The 21,641-nt window shown below is 38.2% G+C and overlaps 2 protein-coding genes across 2 annotated transcripts in view; both read right to left on the bottom strand.

Moving 5' to 3' along the window:
* LOC132550189 (cadherin-related tumor suppressor-like) overlaps positions 1-7,201 on the bottom strand; it is a 75,941-nt gene extending 68,740 nt beyond the window's left edge. Inside the window, exon 1 of the mRNA XM_060214220.1 lies at positions 2,027-7,201. Coding sequence (XP_060070203.1) covers positions 2,027-7,201 — 5,175 coding nt within the window. The remainder of the gene's footprint in view (positions 1-2,026) is intronic.
* Positions 7,202-12,583: 5,382 nt separating this feature from the next.
* LOC132550174 (uncharacterized) lies at positions 12,584-21,132 on the bottom strand. Its single transcript, XM_060214201.1, has 11 exons — positions 21,047-21,132; positions 19,503-19,633; positions 19,205-19,316; positions 17,590-17,698; positions 17,132-17,323; positions 16,744-16,865; positions 16,018-16,114; positions 14,144-14,354; positions 13,535-13,688; positions 12,806-12,924; positions 12,584-12,708 (listed from the first exon to the last, which is right to left on the bottom strand). The coding sequence occupies exons 1-11, from the start codon at positions 21,130-21,132 to the stop codon at positions 12,584-12,586; spliced, it is 1,458 nt and encodes a 485-aa protein (XP_060070184.1).
* Positions 21,133-21,641: the final 509 nt, after the last annotated feature.

Genomic DNA, 21,641 nt, shown 5'->3' with positions numbered 1-21,641 from the left:
AGGTAAATACTATAACCTGTTCAAAAGAAGTGCCCGAAACCTGAATCAATTCAAAAACGAAACCATATAAAACCATATAATGACAAGTATGTCCAAGCGATTTCACATTTTCAAACCCAGCCAAGTAAACTGCCTTCAGGTCTTAATACAAATTTGATTACCATTGGCTGCGTGGCTCCTCAGGATGATGGAACTCCATTTTTATTTTATTACCAATTAAATCAAATGCACTGAAAACTTGAGCCTAATGACAAGTTTGGTGTGCTGATGAAAAAAAAAACCTGTATGCACATGGTTCAAACTTCAGTTCGTGCATGAACAGTATAAGAGTTTGATCGGCAGAGTAACACCACGGCCACTTTCCAAGTGTGTTCTGGGTTACAATGCTGTACTTTTAAAGAAAAACGCTGGAGTATATTATGTGATCAATTTACATTGGACAAACTCAGCCTATTCATTACAATGACTGATAGTCCTTAAAAAAGGTTTTAGATCACACATTCTACAACTAGCTAATCTTTATACATAATACCAGAAAAAGCAGTTGTAGGTTTACTTCACTGTGCATCAGATAGATTATAAAACTTTATATAAGCCCAGACAACTTCAATATATTGGTCTACCTTTTGATAAAATTTTCTCACAGTTTTCGGCCCTAACTTAAGATCTAATTTATCAAGGTTTTTTTTAGATTGTTCATAATTTCAAAATCCAATAAATTTACAAGCCATTGGCTTAAAATATTGTATTTCTATTCCAAACATATCTAGATTTTGAACATATGCCCCCCCCCCCCCAAAAAAAAAAAACAACACGTATATATCTAAAGATAAAGTATGTACATAAATCTATTTATCACTTGTACAACATCATGTTCCAATAAAAAGTTGAGTCACAGAGTCCAAAAATTTGAAGATACCTCTATGCACTCTATAGTAAACAGGACAAATGGGCTATAATTCCATGGGTAATTTATTTGTACTAAACATTTACTGGGACTGACCAGAAAGGGGAGCATATTTGTTTTAAGTATTTGTCAACTCATTTAAATGTTTGACTAGTCCTAAGCTGTGGCCCTCCATTGTAACAGGTTACAGGGCTATGGCGCTGTCCCTTACTGCTAGTTAGGGACTCTTCTCTCTGCCTTCTAACAATATGGTGATGAACACTGATGTTTAATTATCAAAACAACTTATACCATTTGGTTTGCCGTGATTTATCCAGAAAAACCTTGTTAAAATGTCAAAATTGTTTTTTAACAATTTTGTTATATCACCATCATTTGTCCAGTAAAACTTTTTATACTGCCAATATTTTAGTTTGGCAAAACCTTGTTATACTGCCACTATTTTAGTCTGGCAAAACCTTGTTATACTGCCATTATTTGCCACATGATCTGCCACATCCTAAAACCTGCCACTAAATAAATTTTGTTCTGTAAAACCTTTATACTACCATCATTTGTATAATGAAAAAGTGTCAACATTTGTTTAGTAAAACCTTTATACTGCCATCATTTGTCCCGTAAAACGTTTTACGGACACAATTTTTCTAGTAATATATCACAAAACACTGTTTTACTTCCTGAAGAAAGGTCAAAATTTCAGACGATAGAGAATTATATCTTTTCAACAATACAATCTGAAATTTAATTTTTGAAGAATCTTCTGGATATTAATGATAGTATGAATTCCAACAAGTCACAATTACATATTATCATAACTCTCCAGTGAGCTTTATACAATATTCTTTTTATCTTGGTCCTATCCATCATTGCATGGGAACAAGACAAAATGTAAGATTAATATCAAGGTGTTCCTATGGTCAATGTTTTCTTCTTTTTACCTGCTTTTAAAGCTGGAGGCAAACTATTTTCCTGGGCAAAACTGTTGGTTATTTCCCAAAAATGGAGAAAAAAATCAGGGAAATTGTCACTATTTCCTAGAAAACATTACTGTGTTTAGCCTATTTTTCGCAGGTACAATCTGCTGCAAAACCAACAAAGAAATAATATTGTGAAACTCACCTGTGTAAGAGATGCCTTTGGAACGGAGCTCTGTTTCTCAAGCGCACACACTTGTACCGTGAAGTTATCTCCATGGGTTTCCCGATCTAACACAACTGATGATGTAATAGATCCATTAATAATGTTCACTTCAAAATAATTTGCCGTTGATTCTTTACTTGAAGTAATTCCCGTAATGTAATATTCTGTGGTAGACGTTGTAGGTAAAGTTTCCAAGGTAAGAATGTAGCTGCCCGGTGGCTTGTTTTCTGATATCTGTCCATGATATGGTACATTCTGAAATGTTGGTCCACCAGATGAGCCAACCAGAATAACAGTGATATCCAGATGTGTTGACCGAGGGGATGGTATCCCGCTGTCTCTGGCAATCACCCTTAGTGAGTAGGTGACAGGAGTTTGGCCTATATTTTTCCGAAGAGAGAGTTCCCCTGTAGTTTCTTGGAGGCTGAACTTTTCTAGATCACCCTGTGCAAGTTCATACACAACAGTACCATTTGAACCGTTATCAGGATCTACCGCCAAGACTTTTCCGAATATCCCTTGACTTGCTGGATAAGGCAATGCAATAGCATTCATCGACAGGAATTCAGGATCATTGTCATTGATGTCACTTATAAACACCGTGATCTCCTTCTCTGATGATTTACTTAGGGAAGGTAGAGCTGAGTCAGATGCAACAACCTTCAGGGTAAATGTTGGTACTGACTCTCGGTCTAGAATTGATGAAATATAGATGTAACCATTTGAAGTATCAATCTTGAAATGCTCGACTGGTGGGTTTTGTGTCTTGATAGAATATACAACTTTGCCGTTAATGCCATCATCAGGATCCGTCGCAGTGACTTTGAGAATGTTTGTGTACAAAGCAGTAGCTTCCGATACAGTCACATAGGATGGAGTTGATCCAAAGTCTGGCGCATTGTCATTAGCATCCAGAACTCGCACAGTCAAACGTGCATATTGGGATAGAGACGTCTTTCCTTTATCCTCAGCCGATATATTCAAATTATATTGCGATTTTTTCTCATAATCCAGAGCTTTCTCCAAGTACAACTTTCCAGTGTTACGATCGATGTTGAAAGTTCCCCCATTCTCACTAACCTTGTACACAATTTGTGCATTCTGTCCTAAATCTGTGTCGGTGGCTGTAAAATGGGCTATTTCCTCACCTAACTGTGTTGTTTCCAAGATACCAATGTCAAAAGCTGTTTGGTCGAAGAGAGGTGCATTGTCATTCACGTCAAGAACAGTAATGGACACAGTTGTTGTAGCAGTGTATTGATGGTCTTTTCCAGAATCACTAGCGATTATCGTAAGAGTGTAACTCTCCTGATTTTCCCGGTCCAGTCCACCACTTAAATAGATCTGCCCATTCCCAGCACTGATCTTAAACCTGTTGTCCACATTGCCATCTACAATAAGGTATGACAAAGCAGCATTTTCATTCGTATCATTATCAGATGCTCCAATTTTCAGGACAAGCGTGTTCTCTGCAGCGTCCTCTAATAAAGACGCTCGGTAGACATTTTCCTTGAATTTTGGAGGATTATCATTGACATCTAGGACATTAACAACCACCATGACAGAATCCGTCAACCTCTGTAGACCATTGTCTGTTACATACACAGAAAACATATAGGAAGTTTTCCCCATGGTTTCATTTAGATATTCTCTGTCAAAGGGCCGTAAACTTGATATCTCGCCCGTTTGGGCATCGATGGTGAAGTTGTCTTGTGTTTGGTCCAGATAATACGAAAGTTCTGCATTGCGCCCAATGTCTTGGTCTGTAGCTTTAACCATCCCTACCACTGATCCAGCTGGTTGATTTTCCAAGATATCAAATAAGTAGGAAGCATTGTCAAACAGCGGCCTTTTGTCATTATCGTCCAGAATATAGATTGAAACATTTGCTGAGGAACTTCGCTGTTCCATGCTCATATCCTTTGCAGTGACGGTCAGTTTGTAATGGTCTTTTGTCTCTCTGTCTAATGTTCTTGCCAAGAAGAGTTTTCCATCTGGAAAGATGCCAAACTTTCCATCCCCATTGCCAGATGTTATGTTGTAGGTGACCTGACCATTTAAACCACTATCATCATCTGTTGCTGTCAGAGTAAAGAACTGGGAGTTCACATCCAGTGACTCGTTCAAGGAGACTTCATAGTTGCTATGGGAAAACACTGGAGTGTGATCATTGACATCGATGACTTCAATTTCCACACGTACTGTTGATGATAGCTGTGATGATCCACTGTCTGAGGCGATAACATTCAACACAAAATTTTTCACGTTCGACTTGTCTATTGGTTTTGCCAAGAAGATCATTCCTGTTGCTGGGTTGATATTGAATACATCAGGTGTTGATTGTAGTCTGTAGGAAATTTCAGCATTCTGACCATCATCAGCATCTGTGGCCTTAGCCAAGTACACATCATGTCCCACAGGCCAATTCTCCACTACCTCAGCTTCAGCAACAGAACTTGTGAACTTGGGTGTGTTGTCGTTGATATCAGAGACAGATATTCTAACTGTGGCTTCCCCAAACAAACCACCTGCTGTAGCAATGACCTGTAAGGTATACTGAGCACTTTCCTCCCTGTCGACACGTTTGTTGTTGGTAATTTTCCCTGTCCCACTATCCATTGTGAAGACACTGTTGGGATCCCCATCTACTATTTTGTAGGAAATAGACACACCAACATTTGTTGCGTCTGCCTTGACAGTTCCAACTGTGCGGCCAGAGACTACAGGCATATTAGATGGGTCTTCTACTATGCTGAAATCATATACTGTATTTCTAAAGGTAGGTGGAGTAGTACTCTGGTCTGTAATGACGACTTCCACTGAAGCAGTTTGTACATTTGTCCTTCCTCTAGCATCTGTTGCCTTGACACTCAGTGTGTATGTTGAACGGGTGTCACGATCCAATATGGCTGCCGTTGTAATTTGACCAGTGTTCTGGTCTATGCTAAATTGAGGATAATTCCCATTGAAGGAATAATAGACTGTCCCATTTAAGCCAAAGTCCGGATCTACTGCAAAGACCTTCACGACACTGGTTCCTACAGGTTTGTTTTCTAGGACTTCAGCAAAGTATGTGATAGGATAAAATCTTGGAATACTGTCATTAATATCATCCACATTTACATTGACGGTGGCTGTGGATGATCGCGCTGGTGTACCTCCATCCCGGGCGATGATTCTGATGATATAATAGGCAATGACCTCCCTGTCCAGCACCTTTAGGGTTGTAACAACGCCAGAAGTGGAGTCAAGCTGAAATGTTCCTGGGTATCTCTCATCTACATCCTGGTGTAACGAATATGTCACAGTTCCATTTGGTGCAGAGTCGTCATCTCTGGCAGTAACATTAACCACTTTTGATCCAGTTGGTAATCCTTCAGCTATTGATGCATTATAAATATGATGATCAAATGTAGGCGTTATGTCATTTTCGTCAGAAATTGTGACAATCAATGTTGTAAAGTTATACAAAGGATTCAAACTTCCATCATGTACTGAAACGTTCATTACAACTTGGGTTTGAACCTCGTACCTCAGGGAGGCCTGCGTGGTGACAAGTCCAGAACTTGCATCTATTTTGAACCAGTTGAACTCATTTCCAGAAATTATGGCATAAGATAGCTTTGCATTGTCACCAGTGTCAAGGTCTACAGCCGTCAGACTTGTTACATAGCTGGAAACTGGCACAGTTTCACTTAGTGATATTCTATACTGTGTTTTTGTAAACATAGGATGATGATCATTCACATCTTTGATATAAACCAGAATACTTTTAAGAGATGTTTTTGGTGGCGTTCCTCCATCAGCTGCCATGATAGTTATGTTGTATTTTTCAATCCTCTCCCGATCTAGTACACCGTTTCCATTCACTTTTAAAAACTCCAGCTTGTTATTGAGACGATTTTGTAAGAAGAAATGATTATAATCATTTCCCGATACAATACGTACATCTGAAATAGTACCGTAACTTCCTGTGTCACTATCGCTTACACTTATAATAGCTACATTGGTACCATTAGATGCGTTTTCGTCTATCGTTGAATATCCGAGACTTCCACTTGGTAAATATGTCACTTTCATTTCCGGTACATTATTGTTTTCATCTTTCACATTGACGGTTACGTAAGCACGTCCAGAAAGTGGAGGACGACCTGCATCTTCCACCTCAATGGTCAGCATACAACTAGATGGCTCACATGTGTCAATTGTTGAACGGTCACATCGACGCATACATTTCAATGGTGAGGATGTTGTTGAAATTTCTCCAGTTTTAGGATTGATGGTAAACTGCTGTGTGTCATCAGTTAATCGGTACGAAATATCTCCATTGATACCGATGTCTTTATCAGTGGCTTCCACTTTAATCACGGAGGTTCCAATTGGCACACTTTCATTAATACTGGCAACGTACTGACTTGGTGAGAATTGAGGTGCATTGTCGTTGTAGTCTGCAATACTAATGTTCACTTGTAAATATCCATAAAGTGGGGGAACACCTTGATCTTGGCAAGAAATCCAAAGTTGATAAAAATTCTTATCCTCTCTATCTAATCCACCAATGGCACGAACGAGAGGAACATCTCCAAACTGGTTAATGTCATAAATCAACATGAATTTTTCGTTGGCAGATTCCGTCATGTTGATGATGGTATAATTGGTGATTGTTCCAAAGCTGCCTTGATCGATGTCGGTTGCACTTGTCAACGGGACCTGATACCCGATGTTGACATTTTCATTGAATGTAATTTGAATACTTGACGAAGGAAATGCAGGTGAGTTGTCGTTGATATCTTCAACTGTTATGAAAACTTCGGTAGGGCATTGTTGAGTGGTACCCGACAAGGAACGAATCACCAAAATTTGTATGGGATTTGTTGTCAACGCTTCACGATCCAATTCTGCTGTGGTGGTGATGACCCCAGATGTGGGGTGTAACTCAAATAGTGACTGGGGTTCCTTAAATGAGTATGTATATGATGGTTGTGTGATAATAGTTCCCACCGTGCTTCCAGGGGGACGACCCTCCCTAATCGAGAATTGTTCGCTGGCTACATTACTACATGTTGATCCAGGCCCCTGGCCCTGGGCAAAAGCTATTAAAAACTGCAGTAAAACTAGCAGGGGAAACGTGTAACGTGAAGTTCTAGATGGCATATTGTTAGTACGATACTTTATACTTGCCATCACTAAAACCTGGAGACTCCTGTGACTCCAAAACCAAGTACTCCGTTAGTGACATAACGCGAGTACCATTGTCGCACCTGTAATCAATAACTGGACAGGTATTTATCTAAAATCCTCACATTTTCTTGGTAACAGAAGGAAACAGTAGTATGTTTTCACATAGCTTAGTCCACATTTGCTTTTTCACTTTAGTTCCCAAATGCGATCAGTTGTTGTTGACACAGAGCCACTGTTTCGTCGCGTTCACCGCCGTCGATCTGTGGCCATACCCGGTTATACATGTACTATGGAACGAGTATACCTGTGTTCTAGTCGATAGGTTTACAGTCACTACTTAAACTACACAGACACAAACTCACACACACTACATCCCGTTAGCATTCTCCTTACTTGTTTCATTTGTAATCCATCTTTGTTTCTCGTCTTTTTCACTAGTAGAAATTCTAAGCTTTCAGTGTAGAGCTGGTCTGTATACTGTGTACAGTCATGTCGATAGCTATCAAAGCATTCACACAGCTCGTGACGTCAGCTGTTAGGAACCGCCCCCTCCAGTTGATTGACAGGTCGTCTCAGGTAAATATTTCGTTGATTATTCATTGTTGTTTAAGAAAAGGGGTCATGGCGTAACATAGCCAAGTTTTAACCGGTAATTAGAAAAAGATAATTTCGTAAGTCGTTGTACCCCATGTCAAAAGTGATTTTATAAAGGTCTCTATTATCACGGACGTCTTTTTCACTATATGTTGTAGCTCTCCCTGTCGTATTTATCACAAGCACCAATATCAAACTGTATAGAAATTCTTAGTAATGTAATTGTGCTTCAGTCTTCCATTCTTTCGAAATATCACTATTTCTATTACAGTCGTGACTTCAATATAGAGCGATATGTTTACATGTCTTAAATTAATAAACATAATTGTATGGCAAGCGAAACTGGAGAGCCTTCCAAATATACGAACATAACTGAATCCCAACCTTTTACTGTGATCTCAGTAGGTTTACCAGGTAATAACCGTAAAAATGTATTATTGGCTTGTGATGTTTTTCAACTATTACTACACTCCATACATCAGGACTCGGATGGTCTACATTAATTCCGTGACACCTCTTGGTAAGAACATTTTCAAACAATCACAATAATTTGGTTGTTATTATGTGTTGTTTTAATTTACATGAAACGAACATACGGTCTCTAACAAAATAAAGACATGCAAAAATGGAGATGAAAAACACTGAGCTGGCAGCAGAGGGACATAATTTTCTATAGTCAGAATAAAATCTAAATGTGCATGAGATTCTTTTTAAATCTTAACTGAAAGCTGTAATTGGAGGAGAGAGGAGGCAAACTTTGAGAGATCCTCGTCGTTGTGGTCGGGGAGATAGCAATCATACTCTAGCTGTTTTCTATTTACTACTGACCTCTGACCTCTAAATAATCTACCACATAACAGAAGTGACACTAGCTTTAGTTCTACACTTTAATTTCAATACGTCAAATTAGAGGAGAACTGAGACTGGAACCCGTTATTTAAATGTTAGAAATCAATTAGAATGTTGGTCATGACTGTTGACACGCTTATAACTGATAAACATCGTTTACTAAAATAAAAAAAAACACACACAATTGAAATCTCATGCAAAATCATTTATATTTCCCTCTTTTTATGTGCTCAAATGTTTAAAAGAGCCATTTTTATAACTGGGACTCTTGTAAGATAACCTTTGAATCCTAATGAATCATTTTCAACTGTAATCTATCAAACTAGCTAAAACTGCTGTCAATATACTTTATATTAATATACGTAATAAATTCATCCTGTCACGATCTGTCAATATCACTGGTCAGTTTCTGACCGGTCAAAAGTGACACAAGGCTATGTCGAGGTAGGCAAAGGGTAGGGCACTTGACCCCCGTGGGTTGCGAGTACCCTGACCAGGTAAATTAACACTGGTATTCAGACGAGTTACTCCCTGCTAGGTAATTACGGCGTGTAGTGCAGGTACGCTGTTTATTGTTTACATGAATAGAAGCTAACTGTCACTCCGCGGGAGCGTGAGATTGAAAGGGAGGGGGAGATGGTTGTTAGCATGTTATTGTCTTTCCTTAGCAACAATCTTATACGATGTTACTATAATCACGGCCCGTGATGTATAAGTCACTTTTATCATTCAAATAAAAATGTCTTATATATATACACGACGTTACAGTTGTTCGGAGGTGCAAACACAGTTTGATTTATATTCATGCCTATGAGGAAATTGATTGTTGGATAAAAAGTAACACAATTTTTGTAAATACAGGCAAACTATGTGAGATATTGGTTCAATAATATAGTATGTTTCTTTTAAAACCAATTTTTGTATAAATTCAGTCTGAAACATTTAGAGTTTCGTTCTCTTTTTAAAGTTGTTTGGTACAATATGTAATACAAGAGTCTTTTGGGTTTTTAAAAAGAATTTCCGTAAGATGGCATAAGTATTACTGCCATCCAGTTGTTTTGGCTAATTAAGTAACATAACATTTTGAGATAATTATTACAAGTCGTTTTATTTTGAAAAAAAGCTAACGCATTTTTACTTTTTATTTTTTGTAAGATTTATACCGATATGTTGACATAATTATCACAAATCAAGTGAAATCATTTGTTTTACATCCATGTATTATGTCGACAATTCGGCTTAAAATTCTTTTTAGTTTGAAATCTGGACTGTAGTAGGGGAAGTAACCCCTACTAATATCTTCTCTTCCTATCTACGCAAGGGAATGAGAAGTAGTAGGACTCGTCAGCTGATAGGCCGAAAGGCCGTAATAGTGGAAGTAAAACACGTTTAAAGAAATATATAGGTAACGGGAAATTTTCCTGAGTTAAAATAATGTAACATTTCATGCTTAAAACAAAAACAAACAAAAAACAAAAAACAAAAAATGAGAGCAACTGCTTCCTAGTGTAGTTCGTTTTTAACCAAATGATAAGAAGATAACTCTTATATTTTTTTCTAGTAAAATCCAAGACAAACGACAATATCACATTCATCAAGAAATAAATAGATAAATAAAATCAAACAGAAACAATCAATGACAGAGGTTGCTGTCATGTATACCAATTAACATAATTAATATTCTTACGAAAATCAAACAATGTGTTGAGAGCCTTCTTTTCCCCCCAAAAGTACAAATTAAGTTTTCTGGTGACATGACATAACAAGGAAGAATATCAAAATAAACATGATAAATTCTAACTTATAAGATATGCTGAAAATATCCATTAACAAACAACCATCGTAATGAGGGTGTAACGGTCAGTTGACTATGAAGTACTTCTTTAAAGCCAGGTGATCAATACATTTTTGTGTCCTATATCATTGGTCATATATCGTTCTCTGCTATACTGTGAGGCCATCAATATGTATTCATACACAAACCACAAATAAGCTGATTAGTGTGAAGTACACACAGCTTTGTCAGCCACACTTCTGTTTTTTTTATATGCGATTTCAATATATAGATTAAAATGGTGAACTGGCAATCATCTCGTTTTGCTCTAACAAGATCATCTGATATGTTCATGGGCTGGTTTCTTATTGTATTAATTTTTCACAAATTTGCAGAAACATCTTGCCTTACAAATTAGCCATATTGTGCGTAATATCATTAAATTGTATATTTTTTTAATTCAAATTTTCTGTCATTACTTGACATATGTATTGCCTGTTGTATGGTTGTATAAATTAGTGAGTAAAAACTATAAAAGGTATTACAACGTATCAATTACAGATATTTTCAGCATAGAAAATTGCACTGAGTCAAACGAGTGAAATATATAACATGATGGATTCCAGGTATGAAGTAGTGAGTAAAACTAAAGAAATCATGAGTAAAAATTTGCAAACCTATAGAATAAACTTCACGTCAGACGTCACCATGACACGCTCCGACGTCACATGACCTGTTCTCATTAATCGCCTGAAATAGACTATCTATATTCTAAAGGTTATCCACACGTTGTGTAGACGTCCCTATTTTCTTTTTTTTTTTAATTTAATTTTCCAATGGTGTCACCTTATCAGACTGCCCTATTCGATCGTTAGATTTGGACTTTGGATATTTCAATTTTCAGTCAAGGTCAAGGCGGTGTAGTAATGAAAGTCGTCCTGTTGCTATTTAAGAACGGTGCTTCCAAAGCGACTCTCCTGGTTGGTGACACAGCCAGCGGGCGATGCTCTTTCTGTGACTTCTGCCAAATGTCTGACGACTCTACCTGGGATCTGCTTATGGTTCCTGTTAACTGTAGCAGACAATGAATCACCTGCATCTTATAAATAATGATAATAGTGATGACAAATAACACATATGTATTGAACAAATATTGCGTATCTTTGGTAATCCTTTAAGATTGCAGGTGACAGACTCTTGTTGGTGGACGTCTGAGGTTGCTGTCTTAGTAAATACACCATGTACTTCACGTTCTCTTGAAATCATCTGCTAAGAAATAAGAAAACCGCAGTATTGAGCTTGTGCATCTCCCCATCTAGATTTTGATATTCCTTTTGACATGTTTTGGTTTTCCTCAGACGCCTTCAAGCTATCAACATTCCAGACCATTATCATCAGGTGTAGTTGAATTCATTATTCGATTCTACTGTATCTATTTCTAATTAAATTGTATGTATTAAAAGGCGCCATTCTTTTGTATATTCCACTGGTACGAACGTCTGCGATATCATTTTTCATGGTTTATTTCTTCATCACAACTCTCCTAGCATAAAAGCGAAGAGTTTAGGTTAAAATCTCAGACCTTAGCGTCATCTTCACAATTTCTGGGACCATCAGTTTTTCGTCCTGGTTATTTTCCATATTTCGGGATTTCACTCTTTCCAGTAATATTATCTTGACATCTCTTGTGGGCTTTCCCTTCAGGAACAAAAACAGTCGATCAAGCGGCACTCTTTCGCAATTCCTTCCTCTGACATTGCATTTCCGGGTTATCTACTTCTATACATAATTACTTTGCTGATGTGAGATAACGTGTCTCTACCTGTACCCGTACTGGTACAAATCCAACTGTGACATTGGCAGATTAAACACAAGCAAAAGTCATCTGAGAATGACTAATCGACAGACTGCAAGCAAGCACTTTTACCTGAGAACATGTTACAAGTGTATTTGGACCTATCCCGATGTATCAAGTGAGGATAGTTCCAAATACACTGAGGTCCGTGTGCGGCCGGCGGGGGCTGGAAACGGCAAAAAAGAAAGAAAGGAAAAAGGGAAGAAGATTCAGGAAGGTATATTTTTTTCGATTTAATAATAAAGCAATATCAATATACTTAAGAAATGGACAAAGTCAAAATTTAGTAGATAACGACACAGTCCTCTGGGAAATATCCTCCCTTCTCTTTACCACTAAACCGACACTTCTTATAGCCGAACAGCATCCCCTTCCTTGGTGCCATGGAACACACCTCTAACTTCTGGCCTGTAACGGTAAGGTTGTATTCAATAATGATCACTATATTAGGAAATGTGTTTTTTCTGTAGCAGTCCAAAATATGTTTTATATATTAATTACTCACCACGTCTTATAGTGATGTCCCGAGCAGACTTTTTCCGATAATCCTTCGTTACAACCACGTGATAAGAATTGCCTTCATCCAAACAGAGAATAGGAACCTTCTTTGGCTGTACTCCTGTACTCAATAAGAAAATAAAAGATAATTATGAGTATGGTCATAAACGGTAACAATGAATAACCAAAAGGACATATCCATAAAAGGCGATAATAAGAAACCAAGAGGATATGTCCATAAAAGGCATCTGTACCACTATGCTTTGTTTTCCTGGGTTGTCCCATGATTTTGCAACAGAGGCAAGACATCTCATAAATATTGAGCCTTGTCTCCAGAATCTTTCATTAAGAAAGACGAAGTAAGAGTTTAATATAACGCCCCTGATTTAGAACTTCTTTTAAATTTTGGGACTTGTAGCAAGTCTACCTCTTTACCAGTAAAGTAAAATTATTGCCTTTTACACTCCAAATTGTTAAACTTCAGACCATTCCCCTGTAACATTAACTTAATTCCTGTAACAGTTTATTCCATAATGCTCTTTTTACGACGGATTATTTCAAGCAAGGCGATGTTTGCGAACGTCCACAAAATGCTGATTACAGACAATGTATGATTTTATGGACAGTATATATTTAAACAACCGACGAGTATATAAATTCCTCTTCTTACTGGCACAACCAAAATGCTTTCATATTGCTTTCGATTCACGCTTTCTTTCCTACAAATACATACAACTTACCAGAGTCCCCCTCTCCCATCAAAGCGACATCGAATTCATCCCCAGGAAGAAACGTTTTCATTGATGTTCCGCTACTTCGAACAATTCTTCTATCCTCATCACAATCGATCTTCTCTATGGAGGAAGATTCACAGATAAGACTGGTGACTCCTGCAAAAGAGACAATAAAACATGTTTAAAAAAAGACAAATAAAAACACATGCCGTAAGGCCTGTGAAACAACAGGAGCAATGACTGCATAACAACTGGAGAAAGCAACCCGTAAAGACTGAGAAACAACAATAATGACTGGGTAATAACTAGAGTATTGACTGGAAAACAACTGGAGAAAGCAACCCGTAAAGACTGAAAAAAAAACTGAAGCAACGACTAGGCAATCATAACAGGAGAAAACAAATCGTACCGACTGAAAAATAACAGGAGCAATGACTGGATAACAACAAGAGAAACAACCCACATAGTCGTAATAACATCAACAATAACAACAAAAAGACGTGCAGACCCTTTGTTAAACCGAGCACAAAGAAAATTCAAAAGGAATACATGTAGATGTTGAATTTAAAGCAATACACCACCAGGATTTAATTTTGCAATAAATGTCATACCTTCATAAGTTGGAGGCTTATGGTAATTGATCTCTAGTTTCACTTTCCTTCTATCCAAACGTGCCTCTCCGAGTGACTCATCCTCTGACGTATTGTCAAGTCGTACCACAAGGTCCGTTTCTACATCGGACAGTAGGGTGTTATTTCGGGTAGAAACGACGACAGGTGATAAGGGCGGAGATAAGCTCATGTCAGTTTCCATATCCATCTCCTGGAAAATATCGCTCAAATCATGAACTAGCACTTAACGCAGCCGCTCCCTCGCATCATGGTTTAGCAGTGACGAGAAGCCGCTCCTTTGCATCATGGCTCCACGAACTAGCATTGAAAGGGAGCCGCTCTGTCACACCGTGAACTAGTATTGACAAGAAGCCTCTCCCTCACATCATGAACTAGCAATGACGGGGTGCCTCTTCCTGACATCTTGAACTAGCACCTCATGGAGCGTCTCCCTCAAATCATGAACGAGCATTTACAGGAAGCTGCTCTCTACACCATTAACTAACATTGACAGGAAGCCATACCCTTAAATCATGAACTGGCATTGAAAGGGAGCCGCTCTCTCTCATTTTGAACTAACATTGAGTATGAGCCACACCCTCTCATCATAAACTAACATTGCCAGGGAGCCACCCTCTTATAGCATGGACTAACACTGACAGGGAGCCCCTTCCTCTCATTATGAACTAACAGTGATAGGGAGCCGCTCCCTCTCATCGTGAACTAACATTGAGAGGGATCCACTCCCTCTCATCGTGAACTAACATTGAGAGGGAGCCCCTCCCTTTCATCATAAACTAACATTGACAGGGAGCCACCTTCTTATATCATGAACTAGCACTTACAGGGAGCCCCTCCCTCTCATCATGTATTAACATTAATAGGGAGTCACACCCTCTCATCATGTATTAACATTGAGAGGGAGCCCCTCCCTCTTATCGTGAACTAACATTGAGAGAGAGCCACTCCCTCTTATATCATGAACTAGCACTTACAGGGGGCCCCTCCCTCTCATCATGTATTAACATCGATAGGGAGCCACACCCTCTCATCATGTATTAACATTGAGAGGGAGCTCCTCCCTCTCATCGTGAACTAACATTGAGAGAGAGCCACTCCCTCTCATCATGATCTAACATTGAGAGGGAGCCCCTACCTCTCATCATGATCTAACATTGAGAGGGAGCCCCTACCTCTCATCATGAACTAGCACTTACAGGGGGCCCCTCCCTCTCATCATGTATTAACATCGATAGGGAGCCACACCCTCTCATCATGTATTAACATTGAGAGGGAGCCCCTCCCTCTCATCGTGAACTAACATTGAGAGAGAGCCACTCCCTCTCATCATGATCTAACATTGAGAGGGAGCCCCTACCTCACATCATGATCTAACATTGAGAGGGAGCCCCTACCTCTCATCATGATCTAACATTGAGAGGGAGCCCCTACCTCTCATCATGAACTAGCACTTCCAGGGAGCCACTCCCTCTTATCATGAACTAAAACAGATGGGGGCTTTTTCTCTCATAATGAACTAGCATTAACAAGGTGACTCTTCCTGTGATAAAAAACAATATCGAATCCACAATACTGGTGACGTCTGATAGATATAATCAATTTGTGGTCTATTTCACATAAGACATGATACTGCGATACTTTTATAAGGAATTTTGTTGATCACAGAATCAGTTCAACAACTTGGTCACACTTTCAACAATCCAAGCGTACGTCTATAGACACTAAATATGTTTTTAACAAATGTTTCTAGTGAAAACATATCACTATTTCATGATTTTCTGAAACATCAATAATGTAGCTTGGAAACAGAACAAGAATCCTGATAGTTATACCAATACAAGCAGTGTCGTTACCTTGATGGTGAACTGCTTCTTCCTGTTCTCTGCCAACCGTTCAACCATTTCCGGCACGGATACAGAATCGGACAGCTTTAGCGCTTTGCACTCATACCTAAAACGGAAAATTCAAGCGTGCAAAGGTATATTTTGATCCGTTGAAATTTTAATTCCTTATACCTCAGTGTTCGACAGCACCATTGCACTCTACTAAACCACCAGTCGCTCAAAAGAATATATCTCGTCAAAGCCATAGCTTTTCAGAACAATAAGAATTTGTTAATATCAGTGTGTGGAATTGGGATTGTCCTAGCAACCGATAATGTCATTAATAGCTATTTCAGCATACAAACATTCCAGTCATTGTTGAGTGAAGCACTTTGACTTTTCAAAGTCCAGATTTTCCAAGACTTTCCAATGACATCAAAGATATTATACAATATAATAGGAGTGTAATCTCTAAAATTTTGAACAGGGACAGAACCTTCTACTGCCAACACGACAAGTGCACATGAAGTAATTAGCATATTTAGATAATGTCACGATGCAAATTACTAAATTAACTCTTTGAATATATTGTAAATACATGTGCTTACAACAAAGACTACGAATTTAGAATATAATCAAAGAATGTAAGTCTCAATTACACAAAAGACCATTTCATTGATTTGTGCAGTGTTAGAGCCGCAGTTGAAAGTGTTCTTTATTAAAAATTTGGTGGCAATTCAGACAAACCGGACGTACTCTCTATCGTCGGTGTCTAGTGACGTCATCTTTTCTGTGAGGCATTGTAGCCACTCTTGGACAAGGAACTCCGACCGTCGGATTTCTTTGTGAATCCATGAAGCCCTTAGCTTTTGTGATTGCTGAAAAAACCATTAGTCTCTTTGCAAAGAAAACCATCATTGATAGTAACAATATGGCAAAGTCGAATTCGAAAAGAGACAGCGAAAACAGTACAAGTACACAGACGAGTTTGTGTGTTTTAAAAAAATATATTTTTTTTTATATATATCATGACCAACCGTATCCTTACGGACGAAAAGCCTTATGATAATGTAATCAAGTAAAACGCTGCCTTACATGATGTAGATGTTTGTTTTCATATTATTTTTTGTGCGGAAAATCAAACCTGTTTCGCCTCCTCTACAACAGAAGCCTGTTTTTGCTGGGCCTGGCGACATTTACTAGTTGCTGTATCCACACTTCTACGGATCTCCTTCATGTTACCATGTAGTTCTGGCGCCACTTCCTGTCTGCTTTCGTCCATCCTGGCTATGGCCATCAGATGTTCCCTCAACTTCGATCGTTTCCTCACGAGCTTCTATAATAAAAAAAACTAATGTAAACTAAATGCTGACACAGACACGGGAATCTTAAATATAATCGCCATGATACCCAATTCTACAAACTTCCGACATTCTCACGTTTCATTCACAATTCCGTTGATCCGTCAAGAGTTATGTCAACAGACTCCGATATTTTTCGAAAATTTAGAAATTTAAGGAAAACAAGTTAGGAGCTTTGCTAAAATGTGAGAAAAAATTGAGACCAAGACACGCAAGCAAAAGAACAAATGAAGATACCAACTTGCTGAAGCTGCTGACAGGTGGCAGAGACTTTGCTCAGTGTTCTCAACAGGTGTCGATAGGTCATCATACGGCCCGTGTACTCGTCAGATACATCACCGACTGTTTCCCTGTAAATATACCGAGATATAATATAATGAGGTACTCTTCAGATACAGCATCAACTATTTCTGTTCATATATTGAGGTTTAAAAGAACAGCATTAAAAAGATACAGCATATGCCGTTTCTGTGTAAATACTTGAGGTATATATCCGTGTACTCGTCGGACACAGTCACAGCAGTTTTAAGTAAATATACTGGGATATAGCAAAACTGTGTTCTATACTGGAGTACAATAAAAACGTTTCAGATACAACCTCGGCTGTTTCTGTGTTTAGAAAAAAAACAAGACTCGTAGTTATCTAGCGGACCCTAAAATATACTCTATATTCACCAATTGTAGAAATTGCAGCGCTTATTGTAAACCCATTTTCAATACAAATCCCATCATCCGACTGGTCATAAAGTTTTGATCCAATTCAATCTTCAGAATCAATTGAATGGGGGACGTAGTGGTGGTGGAGAGATGTCCAATCTCCCTCTTCGTGAGAGGGGGACGTAGTGGTGGTGGAGAGATCTCCAATCTCCCTCTTCGTGAGAGGCGGACGTAGTGGTGGTGGAGAGACGTCCAATCTCCCTCTTCGTGAAAGGGGGATTGGATATATCTCTGTGCCGTGTAGTGAATGGAGAAATTCTACACTTTCTCCTGGTGAGAGGGGTCGTAGTGGGATAGAGAAATGTCTATCCTTTCTCCTTGTGAGAGAGAAATGTCTCCTTTCTCCTCGTGAGAGGGGGGATCGTAGTGGGATTGGATATATCTGTGTCTTTCTCCTAGCGAGAGGGATGTAGTGAATGGAGAAATTCTACACTTTCTCCTGGTGAGAGGGGTCGTAGTGGGGATGGAGAAATGTCTATCCTTTCTCCTTGTGAGAGGGGGCGTAGTGGGGATGGAGAAATGTCTATCCTTTCTCCTTGTGAGAGGGGGCGTAGTGGGGTGGATAAATATCTATCCTTTCTCATAGTGAGAGGGGGACGTAGTGGGGATGGAGAAATGTCTATCCTTTCTCCTAGTGAGAGGGGGCGTAGTGGGGATAGTGAAATGTCTATCCTTTCTCCTAGTGAGAGGGGGCGTAGTGGGGTGGATAAATATCTATCCTTTCTCATAGTGAGAGGGGTTCGTAGTGTGGGTAGAGAAATGTCTATCCTCCTTGTGAAAGGTATACTCTTCCTCACAGCACACTTTACTATATATATCTCGGATATATAGAAGTAAGTCTGGGTTTGTAGCAACCTTTAAACAACAGACCTGGTCCTCCCAGCCCTGAAACTCAATAAAGAAACCCATGAAAATATGGGTAAATCTGAATGTTCGACAAATACATAATATCGAGATTATATTGAAATATTGTTTTCTTATCTTTTATCTCACAATATTCTTCATTAATACTTACAGTATACAGCAAACCATTTCATCCGACATTTTTCAAAATGTATAATAAGAAAAAATATAATTACCTGTCCGAGATCAACTTGACGTGTACTTAAAAACGAACGTAAGGAGAAGTACCTCCGTACCTTTCTAGGTGGCGTGCCAGCCGAGTGAAGGCTATCGAATTCCGTTCCGCCTGGTCAGCCCTTAGGTTGGAGAATCCCAATTCCATCTCTAGAGACTTGGTCAGGTGTGAATCTATAGTTTTAGTTAATATTGAAAGCAACATATACTTCTTAACATTAAGAGACTGAACGATATTTTACCAGGTAGAAAATGATTTGAAACACATCTACTTAAATTCGAATTTTTAGTTGCCTTTTTGAGGAATATGATTGCAATGCTATATTTAGTACTTAATAGTCAATTTTCGAAATATTGTACCTTTGTGAGTTTGTAAACTGGAAAGCTCCTTGCGGACAGAAGCGGTCCATGCATACATTTTCCTGGCAAACTGGTCCTCAATATGTGCTTTATCATCAGCGATTTTTCTCCAGAACTCGAAGTCGGTAAGACTAGACAAAAAAAACACCATTTTATCGATTACGTCACAGTGTACCAATCTTGATAAGATATAAAGTTGAAAACATCTTAACATAATTTATTTGATTGCCTATGGCAGTATCCAGCCATTCAAATCGAACATGTCGTTTCTCTTTATGTGTAGGTCGTTCTGCGTCTAAAGCGGTAGTAATTGGAGGTATGGACCCCTATTTGCATTACACAATTGGAAAGTGATATAAGACAATTTCATTTATTGATTATTATGAAGAAAGTCTTGTTGAATAAAAGAATGTTTTGTGTTGGAATGATTGGTTTAAGTAAGTAAGTAAGTAAGTAAGTAAGTAAGTAAAAAAAGTAAAATGGGTGTGGTGATTATGGGTTGGATCAGTTTGTAAGTAATTCTGAAGAGTTTCTTCAAAACTTCTTACAGGCACTGTTAATGAGGCAAGTTTTGACAAGTACAATTTGTAATTAGTACGTGAGTGGCAATCACAGATAAATAGAATAAACAGAAAAATGTTTCAAGGTGATGAGCACGGTTTATTAAAACGTGATTTACACAATGACAAGAAATAATTAAAAATGCAAATGAAATATGTCACAATTTCCCGAATTTTAGTGATACTGATACGTTAGTACTAATTTTATATGATAATGTCTTATCTAAGAGCAATGTAATTTGTAAAACCGTGTTTTTTTTATATATATTTTACAAAGACGAAGTTTATCATATAGATAGTACACTTGGTTTGCAGTTGCCAAGAGGAGCAAAATATTTTACGTATAATTATTATTTAAACATATCTAATAAATATTTTCAGAGTGGCGGTATATACTTTTAATGAATCAATATTTATTTTCATTTTGGTGTAAAGATTTATTTAATGGCGAGATGTTAATAAGATATTTGACTTGACTTGATCTGTATAATGTTAGCCTAATAGTTGATTCTGAATTCAAGATCTTCTCTAAGATTCGAACCCGGAAAATATGACTCGCCAGTTTTAAGATTAACAAAGAAGATTCTCTTCATCTGAGTGTTATTGCGACTAGTGGTTTAACAGGATTACAATATGGTTCACTTTGTATAGTTTCTGTTCGAGACAAGAGTCAGGTTACATAACGGGTGTGTCATTGATACATGTAGATAACATCTACTGCAGACCTGATAAAAAAAAAAAAAAACATCAACAGTGCCACAACTGAGACCTTCGATGCTTCAGACAGTGGCCCCCAGCAACAATAGGTAACACGCATCCTTCTACCAACGTACGTGTCCATTAGGTCCCTGCGTTGTAAACATACTGATTCAGACTGTAGTATGGTTGCAAAGTAAATTCGTAGTACATTATCTAAAAGTATAAGTGTTCACACGATCAGTGAATCATAACATGTTTTCGGGAATAATGAAATAGCAGTCTTACTGTTTGTGTTCATACGAGTTCCCGCCACTTCTATTTTTCGGATAAAAGAGCTCAAAAGAAATTTCCTTTTGTCCCTGTTCCGCCATTGTTATTGTATGACAATGACGTCATACGTGACGTAGACACATGGACATTTTCCCGCGGGAAAATCTTTCAAGTATACTAAACACTTTTCCGTGAAGTTTGATAATAAATTTCTGTCTTAATCTTGGGGAGGCGCTTTCCGCAGAGACAATACTGGGATTTTTAAAAATCAATTTAATGAAATTCAGAATGCATACATATTTGTATAATTCATTAAGTTCGTTAGGCCTGCAGTGTAAACTGATATGCTTTAAAACATCCTACATTAGAATATTTACATTTTAAATAGCCTATGATTTAGACCAGGAGAGTTGTTTGCAAAAATCCACTCGACAAATGTTGTGTTTCTCTTAGAATCTCCATTCTGACGCGAATCATGCCTCATCTTGTCCAAATAGCGTATTTTTCACGGAGAGTATACCTAAACAGCCTATTTATACTGTTGATCTTACACGATGTCTGCAAGGAGATCTGCACACTGTTTTCACAAACACCATCCGTAAACTTCTTC

This window comes from Ylistrum balloti, unplaced genomic scaffold, assembly GCF_031769215.1.
Source record: "Ylistrum balloti isolate Yb309-2 unplaced genomic scaffold, AGI_CSIRO_Ybal_v1 Utg370110, whole genome shotgun sequence".
In the NCBI taxonomy this organism is placed as follows: Eukaryota; Metazoa; Mollusca; class Bivalvia; order Pectinida; family Pectinidae; genus Ylistrum; species Ylistrum balloti.
Note: the sequence above shows the minus strand (reverse complement) of the source record. Positions and strands in the feature narration are given on the sequence as shown.

What these genes read in the sequence shown, in the direction of transcription:
- LOC132550174 (XM_060214201.1), bottom strand. Translation starts at nt 21,132, where the DNA reads ATGGCGGAACAGGGACAAAAGGAAATTTCTTTTGAGCTCTTTTATCCG. An exon ending in AACTCGTATGAACACAAACA is followed by an intron (nt 19,634 to 21,046) that starts GTAAGACTGCTA and finishes TTTTTTGTCTAG; the next exon opens with TCTTACCGACTTCGAGTTCT. An exon ending in CTGGCACGCCACCTAGAAAG is followed by an intron (nt 17,699 to 19,204) that starts GTACGGAGGTAC and finishes GTATATTTACAG; the next exon opens with GGAAACAGTCGGTGATGTAT.